Source organism: Pseudoliparis swirei, chromosome 6, assembly GCF_029220125.1.
Source record: "Pseudoliparis swirei isolate HS2019 ecotype Mariana Trench chromosome 6, NWPU_hadal_v1, whole genome shotgun sequence".
NCBI classification, from domain to species: Eukaryota; Metazoa; Chordata; class Actinopteri; order Perciformes; family Liparidae; genus Pseudoliparis; species Pseudoliparis swirei.
The window spans coordinates 10,934,292-10,960,386 of NC_079393.1; the positions used below are offsets into that span (position 1 = coordinate 10,934,292).

At 42.0% G+C, this 26,095-nt stretch overlaps 5 protein-coding genes across 6 annotated transcripts; 2 read left to right on the forward strand and 3 right to left on the reverse strand.

The window, feature by feature from the left end:
- Positions 1–263: 263 nt before the first annotated feature.
- LOC130194976 (ubiquitin-associated protein 1-like) lies at positions 264–2,286 on the forward strand. The gene is made up of 5 exons (XM_056416203.1): positions 264–366; positions 424–671; positions 777–947; positions 1,512–1,613; positions 1,711–2,286. Exons 1-5 carry the CDS (start codon positions 264–266, stop codon positions 1,837–1,839), a joined length of 753 nt encoding a protein of 250 aa, XP_056272178.1. The 3' UTR covers positions 1,840–2,286.
- A 380-nt stretch (positions 2,287–2,666) lies between these two features.
- Positions 2,667–7,737, reverse strand: LOC130195618 (protein regulator of cytokinesis 1-like). 2 transcript variants are annotated; one of them, XM_056417272.1, is made up of 14 exons: positions 7,635–7,737; positions 6,831–6,958; positions 6,592–6,714; positions 6,274–6,507; positions 6,016–6,186; positions 5,753–5,902; positions 5,488–5,635; positions 5,254–5,390; positions 5,073–5,168; positions 4,564–4,710; positions 4,362–4,472; positions 4,138–4,239; positions 3,593–3,757; positions 2,667–3,124 (listed from the first exon to the last, which is right to left on the reverse strand). In XM_056417272.1, exons 3-14 carry the CDS (start codon positions 6,697–6,699, stop codon positions 3,053–3,055), a joined length of 1,641 nt encoding a protein of 546 aa, XP_056273247.1. In that variant the 5' UTR covers positions 6,700–6,714; positions 6,831–6,958; positions 7,635–7,737; the 3' UTR covers positions 2,667–3,052. The 2 variants fall into 2 exon arrangements, with proteins under 2 accessions (XP_056273247.1, XP_056273246.1); XM_056417271.1 differs by having other exon boundaries at positions 6,831–6,963.
- Positions 7,738–8,655: 918 nt separating this feature from the next.
- On the reverse strand, positions 8,656–11,441 carry spi1a (Spi-1 proto-oncogene a). Its single transcript, XM_056417296.1, has 5 exons — positions 11,311–11,441; positions 10,726–10,819; positions 10,452–10,639; positions 9,355–9,517; positions 8,656–9,245 (listed from the first exon to the last, which is right to left on the reverse strand). Exons 1-5 carry the CDS (start codon positions 11,332–11,334, stop codon positions 8,935–8,937), a joined length of 780 nt encoding a protein of 259 aa, XP_056273271.1. The 5' UTR covers positions 11,335–11,441; the 3' UTR covers positions 8,656–8,934.
- Positions 11,442–12,806: 1,365 nt separating this feature from the next.
- tmem276a (transmembrane protein 276a) lies at positions 12,807–15,212 on the forward strand. The gene is made up of 4 exons (XM_056417295.1): positions 12,807–13,446; positions 13,862–13,975; positions 14,077–14,214; positions 14,365–15,212. Exons 1-4 carry the CDS (start codon positions 13,056–13,058, stop codon positions 14,610–14,612), a joined length of 891 nt encoding a protein of 296 aa, XP_056273270.1. The 5' UTR covers positions 12,807–13,055; the 3' UTR covers positions 14,613–15,212.
- A 3,222-nt stretch (positions 15,213–18,434) lies between these two features.
- Positions 18,435–20,699, reverse strand: fibina (fin bud initiation factor a). Its single transcript, XM_056416204.1, has 2 exons — positions 20,567–20,699; positions 18,435–20,109 (listed from the first exon to the last, which is right to left on the reverse strand). Exons 1-2 carry the CDS (start codon positions 20,697–20,699, stop codon positions 19,325–19,327), a joined length of 918 nt encoding a protein of 305 aa, XP_056272179.1. The 3' UTR covers positions 18,435–19,324.
- Between the last annotated feature and the right edge of the window lie 5,396 nt (positions 20,700–26,095).

Here is a 26,095-nt window from a genome sequence, read left to right on the forward strand (position 1 = left end):
CTCCATTTTGTGATCATGAAAGTGATTTCTTCCGCTGTCCGGGCACTTCAGTGAAGCTTGTCACTGAGTCGTCGCAGACTCGTCACTGCGGCCGACCCTCCGTCTGCTGGCACTTTTTAACTAGTAGTGGCACTTTTTGACTAGTAGTGGCATCTGCTGGCAACTGCTGGCAAGTGCCACTGAGTAGCTGCGGCACCTGCTGGCAACTACTGGCAAGTGCCACTGAGTGCCAGCGTCGCTAGGGGGATCTCGCCCCTACTGCGATGGTTACCGTGAGGACAACGAAGCCTCCTCTACCGAAGACGCCCCTCCATCAAGAGCAGAGAGCGGCCCCGGAGCGCCGCACCCAAAGACCAGCTGTCCAGAGTCAAAGACATGCACCGTGGCCCTTCCACTCACCACCGTAAGCCTGCCTCCCCTCAGAGCCTCAGGGGCCACAGAGGCTCTTCGCCGTCCCTTCAAGACGGCAGACCGCGCGGCCTGGAGCAGCGCCGGGCCCAGCAGGCCGGCCCCCTCCCTCACTGGCAGAAGACCAGCAAAAAGAAGCTGCGTTCACAGGCCTCGGTGGGCAGGAAGGACTCCCAGGACACGCCCCCCGCTCCCTTTCCACCAGGAGGCACCAGCAACGACCCTCCTCCGCAGGGCCCGTCGGCTCAAACTACGGACAGAAGGTTTTTCAGTGTATCCAAGAAAAATATGTATAATTTCTTTTAATTTGACTTCTATTCCATAACCCACTTTGACCCATTTTGAATCTGTTCTTCCCTCGTCACCAGGCACTGAGGGCCGGTGGCTCTCGAGGGCTTTTCTTTGACTCGTCAGCGGAGTTGTTGTCGGCACTCAGCGAGGAAGAGAGGGAGCTCCTCGAAACCATCACAGGGAGGGGCTTCCCTTTACGCACGGCCATTCTGGCTCTGCAAAAGACCGGCTACCACAGCCCACAGAAGGTCGGCACCACTTTCAGATTTTGTTGCTTGAGTTTAACTGCGAGGATTTGTTTGTTCTCTTTGGAGTCACTTATGACCAGCGATAATTGTAAGTGTGTTTTTGGCTCTCACCCCAAACTGTGTCTTATAGATTCTTCCCAGCTGTAAACACTGTGAAGTGGGTCATTTGCTCGATCACCATCCCGTTACCTCACATTTATTCAAAGTAATGGTTTGATACATAAATAAAACACGTTTGCGTTACCCTTTGTTGCTGCACGCCTGATAGTCAAATCCCAGTCACAGAATAGAATAAAACATCAAACCTGCATTTATGTTTATTGCAATTGGAAAAATGGTTGGCAGAGGAAATGCACCAACAAAACCGATCCTTACTTCTGTTGGCAACCACGGGATTAATAATGCCATCATCACGGCTTACTAGTGACCCATCAAGCATCGCTATTCAAACACAATTAATTTCAAACCCTTTGACACAGTACATTTATTTACAATTACCTAGAGATCTAACTTGTGCCGTTTGTACTTGATGCCGTTCTCAATTATTTGTCCGTTCCTCGACAGATCCTGAAATACCTGGTGGCCAGTGAGCGTCTGTGTGAGCTGGGTTACGCTGAAGCTCAGGTGGAGGAGGCCTTGGACATGTTTCAGAACTGTGAAAGCCAGGTGATGACCGCTCGTCAGTGGCTCCTTGCCAAAAGGCTACAAAAAGGTAATAGCAACCAGAGATGTGCATCATTACTTACTTTAAATTCTTTTTCAGGCTGCTGAGTTCCTGCATCTCCTGACTCAGTTTAATGAGATCCAGCCCAATGCGATCAAAGAAGTGCTGCTGCTCCATGAAAATCACCGCGAGAGGGCTCTCGAAGAACTCATGACCCGCATAGCTTAAACATAACTTCTTCCCACTTCTAGTCGGCATGGAGAATGGATTTTATTCTACAATACAATGTGTGAAATGTACTCGCATGTATACATTATGTGGTCAAAGCAATATACTTAACATATACTGACCTCTGACTCCAACTAAACTACACCCTGAGCAACGCAACCATTTAGAAGCCGTAGGTCACTAAAGGGGAAATTATCTTTTCTCATATTGAATAAATAAGTAAAAATGTCAAATAGTTTAAATATACAGGTCGAGTTGTCGATTCACACTTAAATTTTTTTTCCAATCGACTTAATTTCAGCTTACATGAGCAAAGGGAAACACACCTACACTGTACAATGAAAATAAACAGAGGAGCTGTGGGTTAACTTTTTAAATCTTTTCAGTAAGTCTGTGTCACACTGCACATGGAAAATCAAATACAATAAAACTCTGCTCTCCACTCTCTGGATGGTGTTCTCATTCAAGTTCCATAAAACATGTCGTGTAGATTTCCAATTCAAACAATGACTAATTTAATCATATTGAAAATCCGTCGGTAGGGAAAAGGTGTTCTCTAGTCCTTTGACCAACGTGGACCCCCAACAGGTGTTCTCAAGAAATGTCTGTCCATCGACGAGACCCCGTACAGTAGTGTGTACCAGATACAGGAGGCGGCCACTTTGGCAGATCTCAAACAATCAAGAGTGATAAATAGTACAGGTAAGAAATACTTCTGAGTTTGGGGTGAAGTTTAGCATAAACATAAAACCGTTGAATGTCATTTTACCAAAGGGGATAGAAAAAAAACATTCAGGTAGAATTACAAATAATGACACGAGATCATAAATAGTTATCAATATTTATTTACAGTTTGATTAAAAAAATTCATCATCCCAGCTGGAGGAATAACACCACGGTGTGTTGGCTATCTGCTAGAGTAGTAAAAGAAAGTTATTCTCTAGAAATGGTTAAAGTTATTTAAAAAGCTGTAGCCCTAGAAGAAAAATGTCAAATAAAAAAAGCCAGAAAAAACCTAGTACAAATATCAATAACGTGCCATAAAAACAGACGGCAGAGAAAACAGTCGGGCTAAGCCTGGAGAAGTCTGAAGAAAACAGAACAGAGTCAAAGAGTCGACTGAAATATTTACAATTGTTGTAATCGGTGACATTAATGATCCCTCTGGTCCACGATCCGAACATGAGACCTGCAGCGGAGACCTTTGACCCCGTCACTGATGACTGACGGTGGAGTTCATCAGTCCAGACGTCACATTGGATTTAGACGCCTTGGAGAGGTCCCTCTGGAGGAGAAGGGAACATGCCCGAGTCAGCATCGTTGTTCACGTTGAAGGCGTGACACGTGGCGTGCTCATGTCATTTGGGAAACAGTTGGCGTGACGTTAATATTTATGAATTTTGATGCAGATTATCTGTTTCCAAACTTGATGTCGTCTTGGCAACGGCATGGGTTACTGCTTTGTAGTTGCTTCATTTCATATTTCCCCATTTTTACTGCACAGCTAAAATAGAGCAAAAGACATTTCTAATTCTAAAAGAACATTCTTTTTATAAAATGTAGTTCCTGGGACTTGCAGGTATTTACAGAAACTCTGTTTTGGATCAACAGTAATGCCAAATAGCAGAGGTTAAACTATATAATCCTGAATACTTCATAGAATATTGATGTGTGTGGCAGTTCATGGTACTATTGTAATCCTATTAAATGCAGTATTCGATTAACTCAGCACAAGTAAAAAAACTGCATTTACCGCAAAGTCGGAATAGGAAGCTGCAACAGAGTTGAAGGTGTGATCCTGAGTGTCCTGAGACTTCGGCGTGCCACAGGGAGGGTTTCTGACATGAGAGATGTTCTCCTTGTTGCGGTCGGTTCCAAGGGGAGTTTTTCCATGTCCATGGGTTCGTAGAATAAAACCCTGAAACAAGAACATAATGATGATGATGTGCTTTTTACTAGCTTTTTCATTCGATTCATTTAAAAGACTAAAGAAAAGGACCATCATTGCATTGTGCAATGATAACTAAAACATATCTATAACATCCCACAGTCACAGTACACTCCTGCAACACAGACGCACACAAAAAGGTGAAGGCGATAACTTATAAAATATGTTTTGTGCAACCAGTGGTATTTTAAGGAAACCGTAACTGACTAGAGAAACTCTTACATTCAGGGATCTGTTTAGTGCAACCAGCCAGAGAGACGCAGCGCTAAGCAACCCAACCGTGAAGTTCTGCCAGGCTATCAACATTTATTTATTCTGCCAGTGAGATGACGCAACGTCACTGCCAATACCTTGCTGGCAGAGAGCGGTGGTTTCTGGATGGAGTGGCACAGAGTCCCACTGAGGCCCGAACAAAGGATGCTGTTGGGAGTGGCGATGCTGGAGGTGCAAATCTAAGACAGAGGAAACAAATAGTGGGTCAACTTTAGAAAGTATTCACCACGGCAGCCAGAGCCCCTCTGCACACGCAACAATGAAACCCAACAAATGGAAAGAAGCTGCAGCACCATCTCACCTTCCTTAGTTTGACAGGTGTGGGAGTCCCTGGCACCCGCCTTTTGGACGGTGTTCTCACTGAAGTTCCAAACAACATGTCCTCCTGGGTCTGTTTAGTTTTCTTCATTTGCTAATGGACACAACAAATATTTACAATACTTTTGAGACAAGAAATGGAAAGACCAAAATATATATATTGTTTTATCCAAGTAAAAACACACCCTCTCCAGTTTCTCGTTCTCCTTTTCCGCGTGGTGCTGTTCCCACTGCTGCTGCACGTACTCAAGAAATTTCTGTCCATTGACGAGGAATTCTTTGCCATGTTCCTCCTCCCAACCATCAATTTGGGTTTTCAGACTCTTTTCCAGCTGGAACCAAAAGGTAAACATTAAGTGTACCTTGTTGACATGGTCACATTCCCTGTTGACTAGCATTCTGCATTACATAACAGTCACACATTCTAAAATGCCCTAATTTGTTAAAATATGGTGCCAACAATTTTGCAGTGAGATTATTAGTTTCAACATCCCCATCTGTTGGGCTCAATCAGTAATGCACCAGCAACTGCTTGAGCTCAGTTTTTTTTGCCAATTAATTTAATTGGACGTTTATAGATTTTAAATCCACACCAACAGCTTCTTTTGCTAATTGATTAAATTGCAGTCCTGTTTTATAATTAGCTGAACAAACAGAACATGTCAATAAAGACCATGTTTGGACATTTCCTCACCTTCGGCAAACCTTTCTGCATGTCGGCTCTTTGCTTCCCTTCTTTCAGGAGGTTCCCGCGTCTGTTGAATAACCTCGAGGGGTCATTTGCCCTTTTCTGAGAGATGCATACAACACGTTACCACACCGAGATACGTCGGTTAGAAAAGCCTCCTCTCTAGATGTATGAGGATAGGACTCACGTCAAATTCCAAGTACACGGTCCAGTTCTCCTGCCATTTTGTGACTCCCTCAAAGAGTTGTCTGTGGCCCTCGTAACACACCTTCAGGGTTCTGACCTCGGCCTCGTGCAGGTTGAGAAGCTCTTCAGTAAAATCATCTGGACAAATAAAACGCGCATTGAGAACACACTCCTTGTGATGATCAACAGCATAGAGTTGGTGTACGGCCATTGCCAATATACAACACATCTTTACCGTCATGATATGGAACAAAAGCTTGCCGCTGTTCTTGGCTGTAGAAGCATCGCTCCCATAACAGAGCAATCTCAGCCCTGATGGCCTCAATGAAAGTCGTCATGCTCTGCATTTTCAGCAGCTCTAGACGCTCGACCTCAGCCTGGAGCTGGAAAGCGAGAACGCTCATGATTAAAACGTGTTATGCAAGCGTTTAGTGAAACGACAACCAGTGCATTGTCGGAAATTAGTTTATCTGAATGACCACGTGAGGTCGATGTCTTACTGCCTCGACGTTTCTCTTCTTTGAAACGACCATATGCTCGGACAAGGCTTCCCTCTCCTCTTGGGAAATCTGAAGTCTCTCCCACAGCTCCTGGATCTTAGAACGGAAAGCTGAACAACGGTGCTCGTTCTCCGCCTTGTGTTGTTGTAACTGGAAGGAGGCATAACAATCATACATTCAGTCCAATATCATACAGCCCATGAAAACGTAGACTTAAAATCATAGCGTCAGAACACAAAACATGTCAAATATTACAAAATCACCTGACTGAGCAGTAGTTTCAGAGCAGCAATGTTGTCATTTGAAAGACAGAACGCCTCCTGATCCTCGCACATCACATCCATCTCAAAGCTCGTCTCTGGGAGTCGCTCCAGATCATCCATGCAGACAATAATCTCCTTTCTGACGCTTACAAATTCATCATGATGACATTCCTGAAAAAAAGACATGGCAGGTTACTTTACAACCCTAATAAGAAAAAGGCTCTTGGCAAATTAATAAGACCAGAACGTCAGTTTCACCTTCTCTTTGGTCAGATTGTCCAGGTAGGCACGATACGTCTCAAGTTGCTTCAGTGATGGGACGGCATCTTTGTCAATGCAAAATGGAGTCATGCACATAATATCACACAGCTCACGGTCTTTGCCAACGAGGCCCGTAAGCTCTTCCATTCTTTGCTTCTTGTGCTCCTTCAACACTTCTAGATGTGTGCGGCTATTCTTCTCCATCTGCAACATGGTGGAGCAATCTTTCTCCTACGCAGAAATCCAGAAAGTTAATCCAAACATTCACAATTTTCCCAAACCAGTTGATGAAAATCAGGGGGGAAAAAAGACTACCTCAAACGGGGGCAGCTGAAGTTCACTGGTCAACGTATTAAGTTCTTCAACACATGCCTGAATGCTTTTCAGTAATCTATTCTTGAGCTGATCTTCTTCTACAATCATGAGGTCCAGCAGCCCCTGCAGAACGAGAGCACCAATGATACGTGTCAATGTGATAGCTCTATAAATTGATAGCTCTATAAATTGATAGCTCTGTAAAATCAACAACCACAATGCAAATCCGCGAGACTCACTTTAATGTGCTTGTGCACATCGTTGGTTCTCTGGATGCGCTGTTCCTCTGGGATCCCGATTTCATCCCAGATATCCTGCAGCCTGACCTGGGCTCTGTTGAGGTAGGCGCCGCACTCCGCTGCATGCACTTCACTGGACACAAACGCGGGGGTGAAAGTCATTTTCTGTCGGCTCAACACCTGCGTAACCTCATATATTGAGTTACTTTAACAGCTCTCTATGAAGCAGTGTGACAGTGTCTGTGGGGCTTTTATTGTGAATGATAAAAGCCCAAGACGTCGTAGTCTGGCGACCACTTTATTATTTTAACACGCCTTGGACGTGTCCTCTCTTGGTCGCGTTTTATGAGTCACAACAAAAGCCCCAGACACACTGGAACACGGCTTCCTATCAAGCTGTTAAAAGTAATGCAATATAATAGTGTAAACCAGTACATTACATGAGCGGCAGTGAGTAAGTTAAAATCAGGTATCAGACTGTTAGCTAGCGAGTCATTTTTAGCAGAGAGCTAACTGAGCATGCTAACAATAGCTAGACTAGCGTTAGCTAGCGAAGCATTGGCATCAGTTGTAAACTACAAAATACCACATGGAGCATCAATGATTAGCACACAACCTAATTACCATTCAGAACCTGCTATTGCAGCATACGAAGACATCCGTCCCACCAGCCGGGTGCGTCTGCTCATAGGAGCTAACGCTAGCTAAGCTAGCTGATCGGGACACACGATTGCTAACTAACTGACAATCAATGCGAACAAAAACAATTGAAGTTTCAATTAATTTGAATGTCAGGTTACTCACCTCACTCTCATGTTGCCAACGCAAACTTACAACAACTAGTTAAAACAACCTCCCAAACGCAAAAACGGTTTCCTAACAAAAATAAGACGACAACCCCGGTTGTCCGGACCGCAGTTCGCTGGTCGACTCGACGGGTTTGAAATCTGCGCCGATACGAGGTCTGGACTGTGATTGGCTGCTTCGACTGACGTCAGCAGGAAGTTGTTCTGGGGGCGGGGCTTCTTCGTTTCAAATGAATCCCTTTTGAAAGTGATGTCCGTTATTTTGATATTGAAACCACGGAGCATATTTTCTTTTCCTGATGTTGGAAACCAATGGAAGAATAGACAAGATAATCTGTCGAACTCCAATCACATGTATATGTAATTTATGGATGGCACAATATTATGTACACAAAGTCAAATTTAGGAAAACGTAATGCTGTTTTTAATGCATTTCATTTATATGCACTATAAAGGAAATACATTCCTTTTTGTAAATCCTTGAAATATAGGCCTATAATAAATTTAAATCTGAAATCTGGAAAATAACTGCTAAGAGGCGTTATATTATGCCACTGGTTGCCCATTTGTTTTGTGAGGTAATTCAAATTAATGGGCCTTTATTGTTAAGTTCCTATGCTGTTATAGTGTTTAATCACTAACATCACAGGATGCCTTTTTCATAGGTAGGCGACAGACTCCATCCACAAATCTACAATCTGCTTGCAACTGCATTTTATTTTCTATTTATCTGGCACCCACGTCTCCACTACTTTCTTTTAGGCTACTGCTATTTGGTACCGCTTTTTACTGTACACATCTGTCTTTTGTTCTCCCCTTTATTCCCATTTTAACCAAGGTTCAAAACAATGAGAAATGAATTAGCAGCCATGTTGCTCAGGTCTGCCATTCAACATTTTCTGTATTATAATTGGCCTCACCATGAATTGGAATAGATAACACTGGTCCCAGAACAAGATTTGTGTGTATTTAAAGATGGATTCAGTTCATTTGTGCAATGTGACAAAAAAAACCGCACATTCATGACAAAGGTTTATATAAAAACAGTGTTGTTTTTTGTTGTCCCTGATGTTTAATAATCTTTTTAATTCATGGACACAAACACTTACATGCACAAACTACATTTGAGTCTGAAATGAAGAAGTTTATAGGCAAATGGCATAGTACAGGATGTATAATGGCATCAAAAATAAATATGTAAGAAAACTTGGTAGAAAAATTTAAATGCATACAGGAAAAACCCAATCTTGGCTAGTTTAGTGATTTCAGCTTCATGAAAGACAGCCTGTGTTCCCTCATCAGTGAGGATACTGGCGTAAATAGAGATTCCTCAGCACCTCTTCACTGAACTGATAGGTAAGCTTTTTTTTTACTTTTTTAATCTCTCCAGATTTACCATAATTCCTCAGAGCTCGAGCCATTTTTTGGTAGGTCATTTTTTTGCGGTTTCCTTTCTGAGTACCCCAGTGGCTGGCCAGGACTTCTTTGTGTTTAGTGGAGAACTGAAAGATACCCTTGTCCTGGTCCACCCACCAGATACTATCAGTCATGTCCCCGTTTCTGAGCAAGTCCAGGAGGAACTGGTACAAGCGGATTTTCTTCTTGTTGCCTAGATTTGAAAATATGAAACTCAGTCAAGCAATTCAGTTTGGCAGTTTCCTCAGTCTTTATAAGAATGTATATAACGTGCAGTAGATTTATGCCTTGGAAATACTCACTAATGTCTTTCCTGAAGGAGGAGCGGTTGTGGTCTTCAAGTTCCTCCCCGTCTGATACCTCAAGCGGAGGACTGATACCTCTTTGTTCCTCTTCTGAGTAGTAATGTCCAGGCGAGGCAGAGGGTTGGTACTGGTAGCACAGCGATTGGGTGTAATATGGAATCTTTAGGAGAAATGTAAAGCACGGTTTAAGTTCACACAGAGAAGTGATCGAGCTGCAATTTTATTTTGTTTTGCAATCACCCATCGTCTGACATTTGGCTTGAACATTCAGTCATTGTGCTAAAAGAGGAAGTAACTCTGCCAAAATAGACTGCTACGCTCTGCGTGATCATGTGATGTAGACAACGTTTCAGAGAAAACATCCCTGACTGTCCACAACACGTATTTGCAGAGATACAATTAATTTCCTTTTAGATTGCAAATAATCTACATTCATGCTTTTAGTATTTCCTAAAATATGTATGTTTAGTAAAAGAAAAAAAATATTCTGTTTGACCTTGTATTCAAGATGTATATACATTTATAACAGAAACAATTGATTGTTAATCAAATACCCTTGTCCCACCATCTGAATTGTAAGAAGCTGTTTGTCTTAACTGGAATAACTTGGGCTGTTTTCGGCTGTTTATTGGATGAATCCGGCTGTTTGAATGAGTAAATTTGGGCTCTGAAAAATAGTGATGGCCATCTTAAACAGTTTTCTGACATTTTATAGATGAAATGAATCGTTAGTGGCCTTGTTAACATTTACATTTACAATAATTTCCCCATGAAAAGGCAACATGCTGTATTAGTGATAAACTTAAACTAAAAAACAAGGTGAAAAATTAACAAAACCCTGTTTTCGCTTTTCATTTTGGAAAAGTACTTTGATTAATATGACTTATGTGAATCACATTATTTAGTCATACCTGACATCATGCTTTTTGCTCTGTGCAACAAATTACTTCAGCTCGGTAACAATAATAAGAATATGGATATTATTTTGCTGGAGAAACAACAATATACTTTTAATTTAAATATGTCAGGTCACATAGTTATAGATGATGTCTCTTCACACTGGAGCCATCATCCGTTTCTACACATGACCGTACTTGTGGTGACACAGAGAGAGGTACGAGTGGTGGGTCCAGGTGAAGGGGCATCGACTCGCTGCTGTAGCGGTACGCTGGCTGGACCAGTTGTTGAGGAGACACAGACTGAAGCTCAATGAGGTGATTCACTGGAGAATTCTCAAAGTCCGTCGGCTGGACGCGCTCCGAGTGGAAGGTCCATCTATGGTCTAAACAGTGACAGAAAGTATTGTACGGTAGTCACAGTCGTGCAGTGATTCATGTTCACTTCGATGGTTAAATCCATTCTGCTCACCTTCATAAATCTCCCCCACAGTCGTGAGATAAGGGTACAGCTCGGCAGGTGGCCGATAACTATCCGGTTCATTTGGAACGATTTCCTCTGACGCCTTTTGAGGGGAAACATGTGATTTAGTCCCAGAGAAAGTAAAAGTTTGAGTCTCTTTGTCCTGACAAAACTGGTAAAATATGACCATTGTGTTCTTCAAGTCTTTATATATTTGATTGGATCTTTATGGCTGTAATTAGAAGATAAAAAACAGAAATGAATAGTATCAAGTAACAGAGCAGCTGTTCACCGGAGGAAATAAACAAGTTCATACATGAAGGTGGATTTAGCCGGTTTGGGGTTACCCAACAGCAAAACCAAATACATAATAATATTCTTGTTCAACAAAAAACACAACTTCAAGCCCTCATCTTATTCTCAGATATTAATCAACGATTTGAATTTCTAAGTTCCACCAATTGGTCGGTAAATTTTTTTTTAAACAGCTAAAGAAACATAGAATAAACCGCGTGACAAACAGTAAAATATGATCATAATGTTACCAACTCTGATCAGAGAACAGACATGGAACAATAAAACAGCAGCACTTACAGATGATATGCTGTATCCGTCCATTATGTAAACAAGGCAGCATGAGAAACTTTGTTCTTGAAGCTTGTGATGGATGTTAACTTTTTCCTATTGCTTCACTGAAACACGCAACGTCGCTGAGCCGACTTCACCAGACAAATGGGAACTGAAAGTGAGCAACAAGCTGGACTCTTGTCTGCGTTCATATCATCCAATTGTCAAATGCATACAATCAGCTAGTTCCTGATGAGTGTCATGTGCCAATCATGTACACGCATTTCCTGAATTTGTAATAATCGTGCAAAGATTCACAATGATACCTAATATGTTTTAACTATATATATATATATATATATTAATATAGAATATTTTAGGAATGGTCCAGAGAGTAAAAGTAATAGTAATATGATGCAGTTTAAAATGTGTTTATCCCTAAACTACAATTATAGAGTAGAAATAGAGGCATGTACGAGTCGTCTTCATATATTTTTAAAAGCAGTCACACTGTTAAATTAGACATTATTATCCCCTTAGGGATTAATAAAGTATCTATCTATCTATCTATCCATTATTAGTTGTCACACATATTCAATGGTGTTCCCTTGTATGCTTCAACTTCCTCTCTTGTCAGTCCAAGTGTTGCAGTCTTGTGCCCTTCAAAAAAGCTACATAAAATACCATTCTTATTGATTCAACACATATCAAGCTTCCCTACTTTTGCTGTGCAAGAACATGTGATGTACTTGTTTTCTTACCATCAATCACAACAAACCCCCAGACACGATTACTTATAGTTTTTTTTTTTTAAAGAGTTACTGCACGCAGGAGCCGAAACCAAAAATGAGTTTGGAATCAAGCTTGTTCCTCTTTAGTTTGGCATTATGGTTTCAATTGAGGAAGTATTGACCATGAGAATGAAACCTGTGAAAACTTAACTGAGATGTCGGTGTCCCTGAAACGTGTTTGCGCTCTAATATTACCGTTATAGGCGAGTAGACCGTGTTGCCTCAGGAAATACTAGAACTTGAACATATGCTGTTTAATTGGAGCTAAGCAACTTTTTATTTATTTTTTAAGAAATCTATGTTTTGTGTATAACTTCTCTCCCAATAATACAATGAACCAAACGATATTATATTGTTTTGTTGCTGTATTGTTTAATGTGTGATGTGTTTGGCCCTGTTGAGATGGAAAGTTGCAGAGGCAATGTGTTGGATGTGATGAAATGGTTTCCTGTTCACCAGACAGAAACAATGGGGCCCTCCACGAGGTTTTTAGTGGTCTGTCTTCGTGTGTTTCATAAGTGAACGCGTTAGCAGCCGAGGTGATACCAAATGTACAAACCTGAGGACCCTTCCTCCAGTATAACTGTCCAACTTCTGCCATTCACCTAGATCATGATTTACTGTAACTTGCAGGCCTCGGGGCTTGTTGTTCTTTCAAATATGTACTCTGTCTCCATCTACTGGAGAGAAATGTTGGACTGACCAGTATCTAGGCTAGACTGAGTTCAGAGGCAGCGAGGAGACAGCCAAAAGAGCTCACCGAGGCCCCGAATTCATTTGCCCTGCGCTTCGGAATTTGTCTTATTTCGGCGGTGGGTGACACATTTAAGACATGAGCGCTTTCGGGATTTTACGTGCTTTTCAGATTTCCATGAATTGCTGAATTTCCCTCTCATCTCAAACGCTGACGGCAGCAGCCAGCAGCGGAGTCCCGCTGTCCCGTGGAATTATTACGGCACCGAGGCGAGATACGCATGGAACATGGCTGCTATGAGGACTTTAACCGTGGCAGGTCTCTTTTTGGCATTTTGCGCGTTGGGACTGATAGCAGTGGCTATCGGCACCGACAACTGGTACGAGACCGACGCGAGGAGGCACCGGGAACGCTGCAAGAATTATTCAAACAAAAGAAACGACCCCGGCTACATTTACATCTCCAACAACAACCTCCCGCTTCGCATGTTGCCGAAGGAGAGAAATGTGGAGACGAGAAGCGGCGAGATGCTGCTGCGGGCGAAGCGGCACTTCTTGCCTCCTGCCCCGGCCATGGAGTCCCTCTGCAGTCGGCAATTCAACTCCACCATCACCGGTCTGTGGAAAAAGTGCCACCGAGGAGGATTTGACTTGGAGATGGAAGATCTGATCTTTAAAGGTTTGGTTTTCTGATATTTAGTACTATAATGTGTTTGTTTTGGACATGTGTGTGTTGTTGTGCGCGAGGCGCCAGCACACAGAACATATACTTTGTACACGAATGCGCTATCCAAGGTGCTGATGCTGCGCACGGACCCTCAAGGCCTACGCAGCATAGCGCGGAGCACAGTTACCGTTCGACGTGCTGTGTTGTTTCCAGCACCAAAAGGCACGCGTGTAGTAACAGAAGCCTCGAGATGCGTACAATAAGCTACTCTACAATGGTGTGGGTGGATGGGTGGGTGGTGGTGTTGGAGACGGTTAGGTGTTTCTTTTTGGTTGGTAAGGGGGTGGCAGCAGAGCGCCTTGTGATATGCTCTTCATCTGATCTCAGTGCTTTTGTGACATCCTCTTTGTGTTGTTTACATCCACAGGATTGGTTCCGCGCTGCACACACATAAAATACTACTACTCATCATCGGCGTTGCCCAGAAACCTGCCAATCAATCTGATGAAGACAATACGGCAGGATGAGTGGCACGCGCTACGTGAGTTTCCCAAAACCCTACTTTAATAATCCGATGAATGCATGTAGAGAAACCTGGCAGCGTCCCAACTAACACTGCCACTTCCCTCGTGCGCTTTGCAGACCTCCAGAGGATGACTGCAAGCTTCGTAGGCATGGCCATATCCATCATCCTGTTCGGCTGGGTCGTAGGCGTGCTGGGCTGCTGCAAGGAGCATGATCTGATGCAGTATGTGGCCGGACTTCTTTTCCTCATGGGAGGTAAACTGTGATATACATACAGAGCACTACCCATAATCCCCGCAGAGGGGCAGTAATGTCCTTGTTAATGAGAGCGTGATGAAATGATGCATCGGAGGAGAAGAAAATGGACTGCTGTCGTTTTGACTTGTTTTTCTTCCTCTCTGACAGGCACATGCTGCATTATCTCCCTCTGCACATGTGTGGCCGGGATCAACTTTGAACTGTCCCGCTATCCTCGCTACATGTTTGGAATACCAGAGGACATCAGTCACGGTTACGGCTGGTCCATGTTCTGTGCTTGGGGGGGACTGGGCCTGACGTTGCTGGCTGGCTTCCTGTGTACACTCGCTCCTTCCCTCTACCCTCCACACACTCCTGTGGCACACAAGCGCAGGCAGGAGAACGGCTGTGTGTGACAGGCTGCCGCACATTTAAGAGACACCTGTCTCATCCTGAAACAGTGATGAGCCCTGCTGCACAGACAGTTACACCCCGGGACTCCGAGCAGAGAGAGTCTTCACACACAGAAAGCACAGGACGCTGGCTCTCACATGAAAATGAAAAAGAGGTGACATTTGACTGAAGACGATTTCAGTCCTCTGGTGCTTATTTCCCTCTCCCTCTTTACGAATGAACTGTTCAGTGTTAATTGCTTGCTCTTCAAGAGGAGAATACTTATACAAATGTTCTTCCTGTAAAATCTGCAAGTATGAAAAGTAAAAAAAAAAAAGAAACACTGGCAGGCAATCAATAGCACAACTTTGAAACATGTATTGAAGATCAAACTATGGATGTGTACTGCCACATTTCAAAGGGCGACTGTGTATCATTATGTACCCATTCAAAACAAGATATGTACATGTACTATTTGAATTGTATGTATGCAGATGCATTTGTGTTTATTGAAGGAAAAAGATGAAGATTAAGACCAAACTGTGTTTGAGAGAAATGTTTTGTTGTTCTTGAGGTCTTAGCCCCATCAAAATATTTTTGAAAAATAAAACAGCCTTGCAGAACTATTTGTTCTTCCTGTCTAACGCACTGAACAGACGTCACATGAACTTCTTTGTGCTTGTCTTTTCTATTGCATTATTAGATCCCTGGTATGTCATGGAGTCAAGACTTCAACACCGTTATGTTTAAACAGCAGCTCTTTATATTAATGTTTGTGTTACAAGCAGTCTGTGTTATTCGGCCGTTTTGGAAAACGTAATGAGCAAATGTCAGCGACCAAAGCTGAGGGACAAATCTGACAAAAATAAAAGAGTCCAACAATAAGAATTGAACAGAAAAAGGGAAATATTGTCTGCTGTGTATTACAGTGGAGCAACAGCTACTTTAATAAACACAACTTATAAAAATAAGAAATAAAATCCAGATAACGACATGAATTTTCCGATCACATACTTTATTCTGATAACAGCACACGCACAATGATTGATGACTATTACTAATGCTTGTCCATTAACAACATACCAGCCACTGGGAGCAGTAATTACTTGCCCACAACTGTTATGAGAAATTAAATCTGATGACATCCAATTCCTGTCTTTACTTATTTCCTGAAGCAACTCCTCTTTACTATTGTGTGTCTCAAATTATATCTTCATGGAGTTACTGCAGCCTTAGTGCAATTATTGTTGTTGGATAAAACCATACTGGCCCCTGGAGACTGTTTTTGTATAAGTAATATGTTCACGATAGAATATATGATTTGTAGTATTTCATTAACACAGAATAAAAACTATTATAAATCGAGCTGCACTTTGTGACAATCTGAAAAATGAACAGCGTGGAAATGAAACCATGATATGAATGTATTTGAGCATACAGCAGTAATCCCCTCTGGCTGACTGCTCATAAGTGACTCTTGTATAAACTGCACAGTGGGAAGAAGTCCTTCTTTTTCTTAACTACAGTATCAATACCACCAGGAATAATAATAATAATACATAACATTGGATTTTTCAACTGTAATATGTAAATCAAATTACGTATTTGGTGTAAGATGTATTTACATATAACTAATGATTCATTTAGCATTGTTGCATCGTTGTAGTAGTGACTCAGTTTGTTTAATCAGGATAACATCCTGCATGTCCTATGTGCACCCACTGCATTACAAACTCATTTAATATCATAGGCCATATCATTTCTCCACTATACTCTCAGATAAAAGTATAACGTAAAAAGGTCAGTGCTTTTCAAGTGAACATGTACGGTTTCAACAGTGGTGGAACATAATATAGTACAAAGTAAATGTTCTCAAGTATTGTACTTAATTACAGTTTTGTGGTTCTTGTACATAACTTGTATTTCCACGCGACTTTAAACTTCTACTTCACTACATCCTTTCAGCAAATATAACTTTATTAGTATGTTTCACTTTTTCACAATTATACAATAACAATACAAATGATTTACTTGTTCAATTCAATTCAGTTTATTTTGTATAGCCCAATATCACAAATGACCAATTTGCTTCAGAGGGCTTTACAGTATGTACACATACGACATCCCTGACCTTTGACCTCACATCGGATCATGGAAAACCTCCCAAAAAATAGAAAAAACCCTTTCACAGGGAAAAAAGGGAAGAAACATTCAGGAGAGCAACAGAGGAGGATCCCTCTCCAGGATGGACAGAAGCAATAGATGTCATGTGTACAGATAATAATCAACTAATATATAATAATCAACTAATATAAAATCATCAAATAATATATAGTTTTATTATAGAATTGAGGCACCCTGCAGTATTTAATGTTACTATTAGCTCCACCTTCATGAGCTGCAACATTAAACGTGATTAATATCCATTAATTAAAATAAAATATAAATATTATTGTGGAATGGGTCATTTGAAAGAATGAGTACTTTCTACTTTTGATATTTGTTGATCCTGATACTGTTGTACATTTACTTAAGTAACATTTTGAGTACAGGACTTTTAATTGTAACATAATTGGTATACACTGTAGTATTACAGCTGTTTACAGAAGTAAAATATATACTTCTCTGCCACAGTGTCGGAATAAATATTAGACTATACACAAACAGGTTTAACAAACTAATCTTAACTCAAAGTCAACTTCCTAGCTTTGTCTCCAGCCTTCATTCATCTCATTGTCCTTATAAGAAAATGGAATTTGCTCAGTGAGTTCTCAGTGTTCACGGAGTTGGTCCAGTGAGAAGCTTCTGAAGCTCCCGACGAAGCTCGGTGAGCAAGTGGTGGCCTGCAGAACATTTAATCTTTAAAAGTCCAGTGAAGAAGCCAGGAAGTGGACCTTAAGTTAAAATGATACTCATTTAAGTGTGATCATTGACCTGCTTGTCTTTCTTTCAAAGATATTCTTACATACAAACATGTAGTGGCCGGTGTAGCTAAAGGACGGTTATACTATTAGTATTAAAACACAGTATCCATTGCAGTATTAATAAGGGTAGTAGCAGCTGTAGTATTCAAATAGTTCTCATCTTTCTAATAATAACACTCTGAGGCATGTGGTCTTGGGGCTTTGTGCTCTGCACAGATCAGCTCCGCTCTACATTCCCGACCTTGTTGTTTGCCCTTAAAATGTCAGAGAGGAGAATACATTCTCCAGCAGCTGGCTTCACACTCAGGCCTCCCTCCTTCTAAGCATCAGGAACCTGAAACCAATCTGTAGAAAACACATTTCCTATAGGTGGAATGAATGATTGGAGACAAAACAGACACAATTAGGTTAAATGTGTGTATGTATTACTTGATATATGTCTATGGCTCTTTATTTCTATGGGGTACAGCTCCATGGAAATAAAGAGCCATAGACATATAGGGTTTCCAGAGCTCCTGCGGCTCTGGGTTTTTGACGGGACGCTGAGCTACAGAGAAGTGCTTTTTAAAAAGGGGTCCCTTAGGGGAAGCTGGGCTGTGAGGAAAACCAGACAGAGGAAATCACACCCAGTTGCGCCCGTGGAAGCACATCTGGCTCACTCACATCTGCATAGACATGATCTCTGTAAAAAATTGGGCACACTTATGGCAGTAAATTTGCGGTTGTTGTAGACTTTGGCTGAAACAAGACAGTTTTAAGGAGTAGACAGAAAATACACATATTATTACCAAAGGCCTTCTGTGAGTGTGACTGCAGAGTAGAGATGAATGCCTTTCAGGAAGTCAAAACAACTTTCCTACCGCAAACAGTGCGCCTGAAATAAGATGTTATATGTTGACACAGCAGAATAACAAGAGAGAATATATTTCTTCAAGATTTAAACAAGCTGTCATTTGTAAGTATTTTTGAGTAAAATGACATCATCCAAAACCCCACATTTCATATAAACCACAAATATTAAAGATCATAAAAGACAAAAGAGTAGATAATGACAACTGAGGTCGCTTTTGTACAAACACACTTCATACTTGAGGAGATGACTTCCAGATGGAAATGGGAGGCAACCGTAGAAGCCAATTAACCAGAGCCACTTGACAGGACGGTTGAGTCTGCCACTCATAGAGCCGACAACAAAACACAGTGACGTAAAGACAAGACTGCGATCAATCAAAAGTTCAGATTTTTAAAGTTTTTTTCTATTCATGCAAACCGCAAGCTTCAAAGAAGGGAGATGGTTGTAAAGTACACCACGGTATGGCAGTGTGTGTTTCTCAGGACAAATTAGTCAAATATGCAGTGTGAAACATGTGAAACATGGAACACGTTTTATGTGATGAATAATAAGCATTTATTGGCCCAGTAATAACCAACAATTGTATATGACATAATTTAAACCATACAGACACACAAATATATATAGCCCAAAAAATAGCTGAAGGCTTTTATTTTCACACTCCTAAAACTCTTCTTCAGAGGTGGCACAGAGGGCTCCACAAAGACATAATTCATGTTCACATTTCCTTTCCCCCCCTGACACAGAGGAATGTCTGGGTGTTTGTGTTCGAGCTTGCTTTAACGACACATGTCCAAAGAATGGGGATAGCCACTGGGAGGTATATACAAGGTCAGATATATTCAAGGAAGGATAGTCATAAGCCACACTTCACTTTCCACTTGTTTGTTGAACTGGAGGGTCAGACACACACACACACACACACACACACATGCACGCACACAAACTCAATAGCCCACTAAGAGCCCACGTTCAGATACTCGGTCTTCAGGCGGCTCAGTCTGGTGCCGTGACTGCGGATGATGAGAGACAGCAGCTCGTGTTTATCTTTCAGTCCCAGAGAGATATCCGTGGTTTCCCTCAGAGTTCCCCGGATGTCACTAACTTGCTTCATCATATTGCCGTTCAGCTGTTGCTCCTCTCTCAGCTCAGTTTCTTGACTTTGTTTAAACTTCCCTTCAAGCTCCAGCAGCGACTTGCCGACGCCCGAAAAAGCCTCGCCGATCTGCGACAGCTCCCGCTGGAGGAGGCGTCCGTAGCCGGCCTCTCCGTCCAGGTCGTGCGCCGCCGTCCGGCCGATGCCCTCCAGCAGCCGCGCCGCGTCCTCCGCCTGCAGTTTGGTGATGATGAAGTCGTCCCTCACGACGGAGTCCCTCTCTTCGGAGGCCTCGCACGGATGCACGTCCGAGAATTTAAACAGCATCTGGCATTGCTCCGGGTCTATCGTCTCATCGTAGTCCCCGTCCGGGACAAAGAAGTGATGGAAAGTGCCATTGGAGATCTCCGGTTGGAGGGGCCCGGTGTAGACGGCCGAGCACAACGGGAAAGATGTGACTAGGATGAGCAGCAGTGGGACGGGATCCATCGTGCACCTCCTCTCTCTTTCTCCCTCTCTCACTCTGTCGAGCAGCGTCTGCACTGGCAGATCCAGAGCACTGTTTTCACCCCGACTCAAGTTACAGAGTCCCCCGTCACCGAAAAGGGGCAGACCTCTTGTTTTTAGTGGAGGGCCCCCGGTGGCCCCTGCTTACTCAGCCACTATTTCCAGCCACACTTTCCAGCAAAGGTTGGACGCAACAATAACAACGGAACAGCTTATCCTTTGTTATTGCCTATATACCATATTATATTTGTTTTACTATCAAGCACGGTTGACATTTGGTCTCATAAGAGAAAATGTTGCAGGTATTTTGTTTCTCATCCAATTTAATACCAAAACAGACCCATCACTTTATGGATTTTACAGAAAAGTGATCATTAACTTTCAACCATATTGTTATTTAATGGTATAGTCTTAATTAAAACATCTGTAAATCATAGTAGTAGTTTGTGCCAATAATCAGGATCTCAACTGGCATATTATATTGACGAAAACCGTTTAATCTGTCACTCAGTACATCCATCCATCTATTTTCATCCTCTTAATCCGGGGGCGGGTCGCCATGGCAACAGCAGGCTGACCTATAGACCTTTCTCTCACCCGCAACACTTTCCAGCTCATTCTGGGGGATTCCGAGGCGTTCACAGAGATGTAATCCCTCCACCGTGTCCTGGGTCGTCCCCGGAGTCTCCTCACAGTCAGTCGCAAACAAACTACAATATTTAGATCTCATATTACAACACAATAGCCAGGGTTTGTCGTCATAAACAAATTGCAAGAACCAAATTTAAGTTTTTCAAGGTCACCAAATAATAACGTGACATCCGAAGATTTCCTTTATATACCTTTATTTAATATTCAAAGCCGGCCTGAATGCCGGAATGTTCTTTTTGTTACATCATTCCGATCACATACATTAAATAAATCAAACATCCTTCAGTGAGGTCTGGATCGTGGAATATGACCACTACCAACCATGGCCCTGCTGAGACTCCGCCCACTCCTCCTCTCGACCTCGATGGATCGTGGAGGTCTCGATCGTGGAATATGCCTACTACCAACTATTCATACACTCGGTCGTATTCATTGATTGTGTTGTTACTGTGTTTTAATTTGTGTGTCATGATTCCTTCTGTACACATTACATCTATTACACGTCCATCTGGAGAGGGATCCTCCTCTGTTGCTCTCCTGAAGGTTTCTTCCCTTTTTTCCCCACTTGGTTGTTTGGGAGTTTTTCCTGATCCGATGTGATGTTTTGGGGCAGGGATGTCTTTGTGTACAGATTATAAAGCACTCTGAGACAAATTTGTAATTTGTGAAAATGGGCTATACAAATAAACTGAATTGAATTGAATTTTATAATAATATGTCAAGAATGTTTCCATTAAATAAACTACAGTTCCAAACAAACCAGATTAGTTATTTTATTAACCCAAACAAAACTAAATCCAATACAATTACAGATGTCCTGTTATTTTATAAACAGTACACAGGAATGAGGTATAGGTTTTAAAATATCATTTAACAATGTGTAGTGATGGAGTGAATTTCAACAGAGTGATGCGCTTCTGTTCTGTGAGAGTGTCAGAGCTGCACTCTGATTACTTTACTCAGGTGATTGCATTACTGCACGGGGGAAGAGCCCCCTGGGCGACATCCTGTCTTGGGTAATTACAGCATCACAGGGTGGTCTCAAATACGCTCTCCGTATGTTACTCAAACTCACTCAAACTGGAAACATATGGCAAACTGTAAACACAGGACTGGATATGGCTAGTTTTGTCCATCCATAAAGTATCACATCACACAATATAAGAAAATAAAAGTGTTGGCAATAGTGTCTGAAACATCTGATTTATTCCTAGAATGGAAACTCAAATATGTTTGCCCACTTTTGTCGTATTTGATATTCAGGAGTTTCCTCCCTCGAAAAATTATGTACTGAGAGCCGCAGCCGACTCCTCAGACAACTGCAGAAGAAAAAAAGCCAGATTTCCCTTGTTAACAGGCAGGGTGAAGGTCGGCAACAGGTTTGTCATCATCAGCCAACAAAACCAAGAGATGATGCATGCAGGCAGAAGTCCAAAACACATGCCGGGATCAAAGACCCTGAAAAAATAGAAGCCGTAAAACAAGACAAGAAAGTTGGAACAAGAAGACCTCGAAGCCCAATCTCTCAGGAAGCAGATGCTGAAGGGCAGATACAGATTACTATTGGGAGCTGATGAGAGAATTGGAGGCACGTTCTCAGGTGGGTGGAGGTCAAAAACACACAGTGGTAGGGCAAAGCTATAGAGCACATCCCTTACTGATAATATTGATGACACCATGTCAAAATGTCTGCCACAAAAAGACCTGTGACAGCAGTTAGGTGGAAACAGGGGAATTCATCAGATCATCCTGTGGAGAACACCTATCTGTCTCTTCAGCTGCTAACTGTTCACCAGCTGGTCACTAACGGCCTGCCTGCGGTTTGGGGTTAAGGAGGCAGTGTAAGCTTTTACGGTGGGCTGTTTCCACTGAGAACAGCTGCCAGTGCGGCTGGATGTTTATGACGCTGATGAGCAGCAGCGAGATCGGACCCAAACAAAAAGTTGTGGATCAGACATTCAAAACAACGAGCTGAAAGATCTGTGAGGTGGATACGTCTGTGGGTTTGTCACCATAAACATCAGATCAATACTGGTTAACGCAGTTCATGCATTTATCTTTGAAGTTCGAGTCATGCCCCGATAGCATTCATTAAACCAACAAGTGGTCAACAAATTGAGATCGTCATCATCGTGACCTGGCTGTATCAATGCTGCACCACAGCAGTGCCGTCAGAATATTCAGTGCAAAGTTGTGGAAATATTTAGCAAGTGTACTGCAGACCAGGCATTTTTTGCATTGAACATGAGCTTCAACTTTGAGTCACGAGTAGCGAGTGTTGTCTGTTTTATAACCTCTGGCGGACACAAGCGAAGACAACTTGAGGTTTCCCGGCATTCAGCTTTTCTCTGTTTCTTCTTCGGCAACACACCTGAATAAATATAGCGTCCCTCAACATAAACACAGATAAAGTAAACTGACCGGCTCGCCAAAGCGGAGCGAAGACCAGCAGTGCCAAGCTGCCTCGAGCAGATGTGGCAACAGATGTGACAACAAATATAATTTAGAGGAGTTGGGAGGGATGTTGTTGATCCTCTACTGAACACTGTTGTATCTGTATGTATATGTGTGTGTCTCTGTGTGTGTGTGTGTCTGTACAGAGGCCTGACGGCTGTAGTTTGGACAGATGCCTTTCAGATGGTGGTAAAGTGTTTCCTCACAACGCTGATGTGAGAGAGCAGGAGGGTCGAGGGCCTGCAGGCTGCGTGGGAGGCTGCAGATACGAGAAGCTGACTCACTGTGAACAGTAACGACCCAAATTCATTTCAGATGCATTTTTTGTCAGTTATTACTCGTGTAGCAGTGTTTATTTCTGTAGCCTTTCTTTAAAACCAGGTCCTAGTCAACAATCAAGTAAAAAGGCAACGAGAGAGCACAAACCTGTGCACAGTGTTGAGGGAACATCTCCAGTCAGGCTGATGGTGGCAATTCGTTTTGGAGAATAACTGCCGTAAATACTGTGAAGAAATATTAGGACTCCAAGCAAGGATATTTAAGAATTTCAAGTATGTAATTTCCCATTTAAATGTATCATGTAGATCCAGTGCCCCTTATCAGCTAAATGCACATTTTGGAGGATTGCATGGTACGTCGAAGAGCTTTTGGGTTTTGCTGTAATACGATATATTTATGAGAAAGTCACAGTTTTGTCGAATGAGCAACTTGGCAAACAGCGTTTCTAAGCAGGAAAACACCATGGCATATTTACCCCCCTAAATTGAAGAAACATAACATTTATAGGAGATGCAAGGAGAAAAAAAAACGAAGATTTAGCTAAACATAAAGTTATTTAGAAATGGCTACTTGGTGACACCCCTCAATCAGGACTAACAACAACATTGACATCTTTGGAAAAGATCCTTTTGTTTGTGTGCACATTAGTTTGTATACAATATATTGTTTGAGAAAAGGCTTTTTTGTGAACCCACTGTTGCGCAACAATGTTTAAAAATCCCACAGGAGAAAACCCACTGAAGAAGAAGAAGTATTTTGTTCCACTGTCAGAAAGACCAATAGTCTAATAATTCAATAAAGCCACAATATATATCATTCTGTTCCATTTTTCATCTTTAGTATTGTTCTCTCTCTTCTACGCATGAAGCACAGCTGCACGAAGACAGAAGGCCAAACACTCACCGTTGTTAAAAAGCAATGAGCGCTGGAAGCGACCCTGCCGAAGGTCACAGACGTAAATTCAAAAGTGCTGATGAGACTGGATTTTTTTCATCACTTCCCTGTTATTAAATGGAACATTTTTGTTAAATTACTCTCTTTGCTCTCAACCTTGACACCTCCTCCATGAGACTGTGTGTGTTGGCCTCTCTCTTGTGGAGAAACGTCAACAATTCAATCAGCGCATACACACGCAGACACAGTGGCTAAGAAAACAGGCAGAAATATGTTAAATGAAGTCTGAAATATGGATAGTGGATGCTTGTCTGTTTGCTCTTCACTTCTCAGGATGAGGTCCCTCAGCCTCCGTACTCTGCTCATTAAACTATTTTGCATGTTGTTGTTTGCTCCGATGATAAATCCTTCCTGTCTGTTAAATCTTTTGTTGTGGTTTAACTGATGATTTCCAGCTTCTCAGGGCTGCTCGTGGTTTTCAGTGGCTTTTCTACACAATTTCTCATTTAAAGGGAGGATGTTGATGAACAGACGCCTCAGTGTCACACTCAGCAGCTCTGTGGTTGTTAGCATCCGTGTCCTGACGTCAACTAAACTAACCTGTACGCACAACACTTAATAGATTAAAGCACAACCATAACGCAGCAGGTCACGTGACCTCAGGTGGTCAAGAAGTTGCAATGTCACATCTTTACATGTGAGGACAAGATGGTGGATCAACTCGCAGGTGCTTTACTCTGAAGCAGCTTGTTTACTCTGATTGCAACTGTGGGAGGAGACATTGTAAACAAATAAAATAAATACTAATCTTTATGATTTATGAAGGAACAAATCTACATAATTAGGCAGATGTTGCATCATTTTCCACAATAATTGTTCCAAGAATCTCCCCCCCTTTTTCACCCAGCTACATATTTTCCCACCAGCTGCTGTGCAAAATGCAAAAGAAAATTAAATTAGTTTAGCTAAGCTGATTATTGTGTTTCCCTGCTCTGCGAGAGTTAAACAAGGCGTTCTACATGTGCTGTTAGTTTGAATTCTTAAAACACATCTTGGGTGGACCTCATAGGAGCCGGTAGACTTAAATCCAGTTATTGATGAGAAATACTCCGACAGTCTGGTAAGGAAAGTATACTCAGTTAACAAGACTGGACAAGTCCACATATAGTGGCTCTGTGAGGCAATATTTAAATACATAAATGCTAACATCATCATGCCAACATGTTGATGTTGAAGGGCACATCACCTAAATGAAGAATTCCAGTATGTTATTTCCATTCAATTGTTGGCAAGATATTTCACTCAGAAAATTAAAACGTCAATGTCACGGCGTAAAAAGGATCAATGAAGTCAGTGGGGTTCAACCTCTGGGCACCATCAACATCTGCACAAACCGTCGGAGCAGTCCATCTATTAGCTGCTGAGATGTTTCAGTCTGAACCAAAGAACAGACCTCCAACGGCAGACCTAGAGACACTCTGACATTTTATTTAAACATGTTTTGTCTTGAATATTCTGCTCCTGTAATGTTGAAAAATGTTGTAAACCGTTTCTTGCACCAAGCTGTAGAGGATGTTTGTGGACATCGGTGTTGTGACTCTTTTGTCCTCTGCTGGTCATCATTGGCTTCCTGTCTTGTTTACACCTGGGTGCGGTTGGATTTATGGCCACAGTCTCAGAGGGCCCAATGATTGCCTTTACAACCTGCCCTGTAAATCTGTGCTGCGCTTATATGAATAACATCAGTCAGCTGGAAATGCTCCAAGAGACAAAGAACGAATGTCTCCAATATATATATATATATATATATATATATATATGAGAGGGATTAAAATAACTGATATATGA

Bases quoted from the DNA above. Each gene is read 5' to 3' on its own strand.
- fibina (XM_056416204.1), bottom strand. From the start codon at position 20,699: ATGAGATCTAAATATTGTAGTTTGTTTGCGACTGACTGTGAGGAGACT. The intron at 20,110-20,566 runs GTGAGAGAAAGG...CTGAGTAAGCAG, and splicing joins TGAGCTGGAAAGTGTTGCGG to GGGCCACCGGGGGCCCTCCA.
- spi1a (XM_056417296.1), bottom strand. From the start codon at position 11,334: ATGGACGGATACAGCATATCATCT. The intron at 10,820-11,310 runs GTAAGTGCTGCT...TCCCCTCAAAAG, and splicing joins ACGGATACAGCATATCATCT to GCGTCAGAGGAAATCGTTCC. The intron at 9,246-9,354 runs GTGAGTATTTCC...TTTCAAATCTAG, and splicing joins CTCCTTCAGGAAAGACATTA to GCAACAAGAAGAAAATCCGC.
- LOC130194976 (XM_056416203.1), top strand. From the start codon at position 264: ATGGTTACCGTGAGGACAACGAAGCCTCCTCTACCGAAGACGCCCCTC. The intron at 672-776 runs GTTTTTCAGTGT...CCTCGTCACCAG, and splicing joins GCTCAAACTACGGACAGAAG to GCACTGAGGGCCGGTGGCTC. The intron at 948-1,511 runs GTCGGCACCACT...GTTCCTCGACAG, and splicing joins GCTACCACAGCCCACAGAAG to ATCCTGAAATACCTGGTGGC.
- tmem276a (XM_056417295.1), top strand. From the start codon at position 13,056: ATGGCTGCTATGAGGACTTTAACCGTGGCAGGTCTCTTTTTGGCATTT. The intron at 13,447-13,861 runs GTTTGGTTTTCT...TTACATCCACAG, and splicing joins GGAAGATCTGATCTTTAAAG to GATTGGTTCCGCGCTGCACA. The intron at 13,976-14,076 runs GTGAGTTTCCCA...TGCGCTTTGCAG, and splicing joins GGATGAGTGGCACGCGCTAC to ACCTCCAGAGGATGACTGCA.
- LOC130195618 (XM_056417271.1), bottom strand. The intron at 6,508-6,591 runs GTAGTCTTTTTT...ATTTCTGCGTAG, and splicing joins TTCAGCTGCCCCCGTTTGAG to GAGAAAGATTGCTCCACCAT. The intron at 4,711-5,072 runs GTGAGGAAATGT...TTTTGGTTCCAG, and splicing joins TGCAGAAAGGTTTGCCGAAG to CTGGAAAAGAGTCTGAAAAC.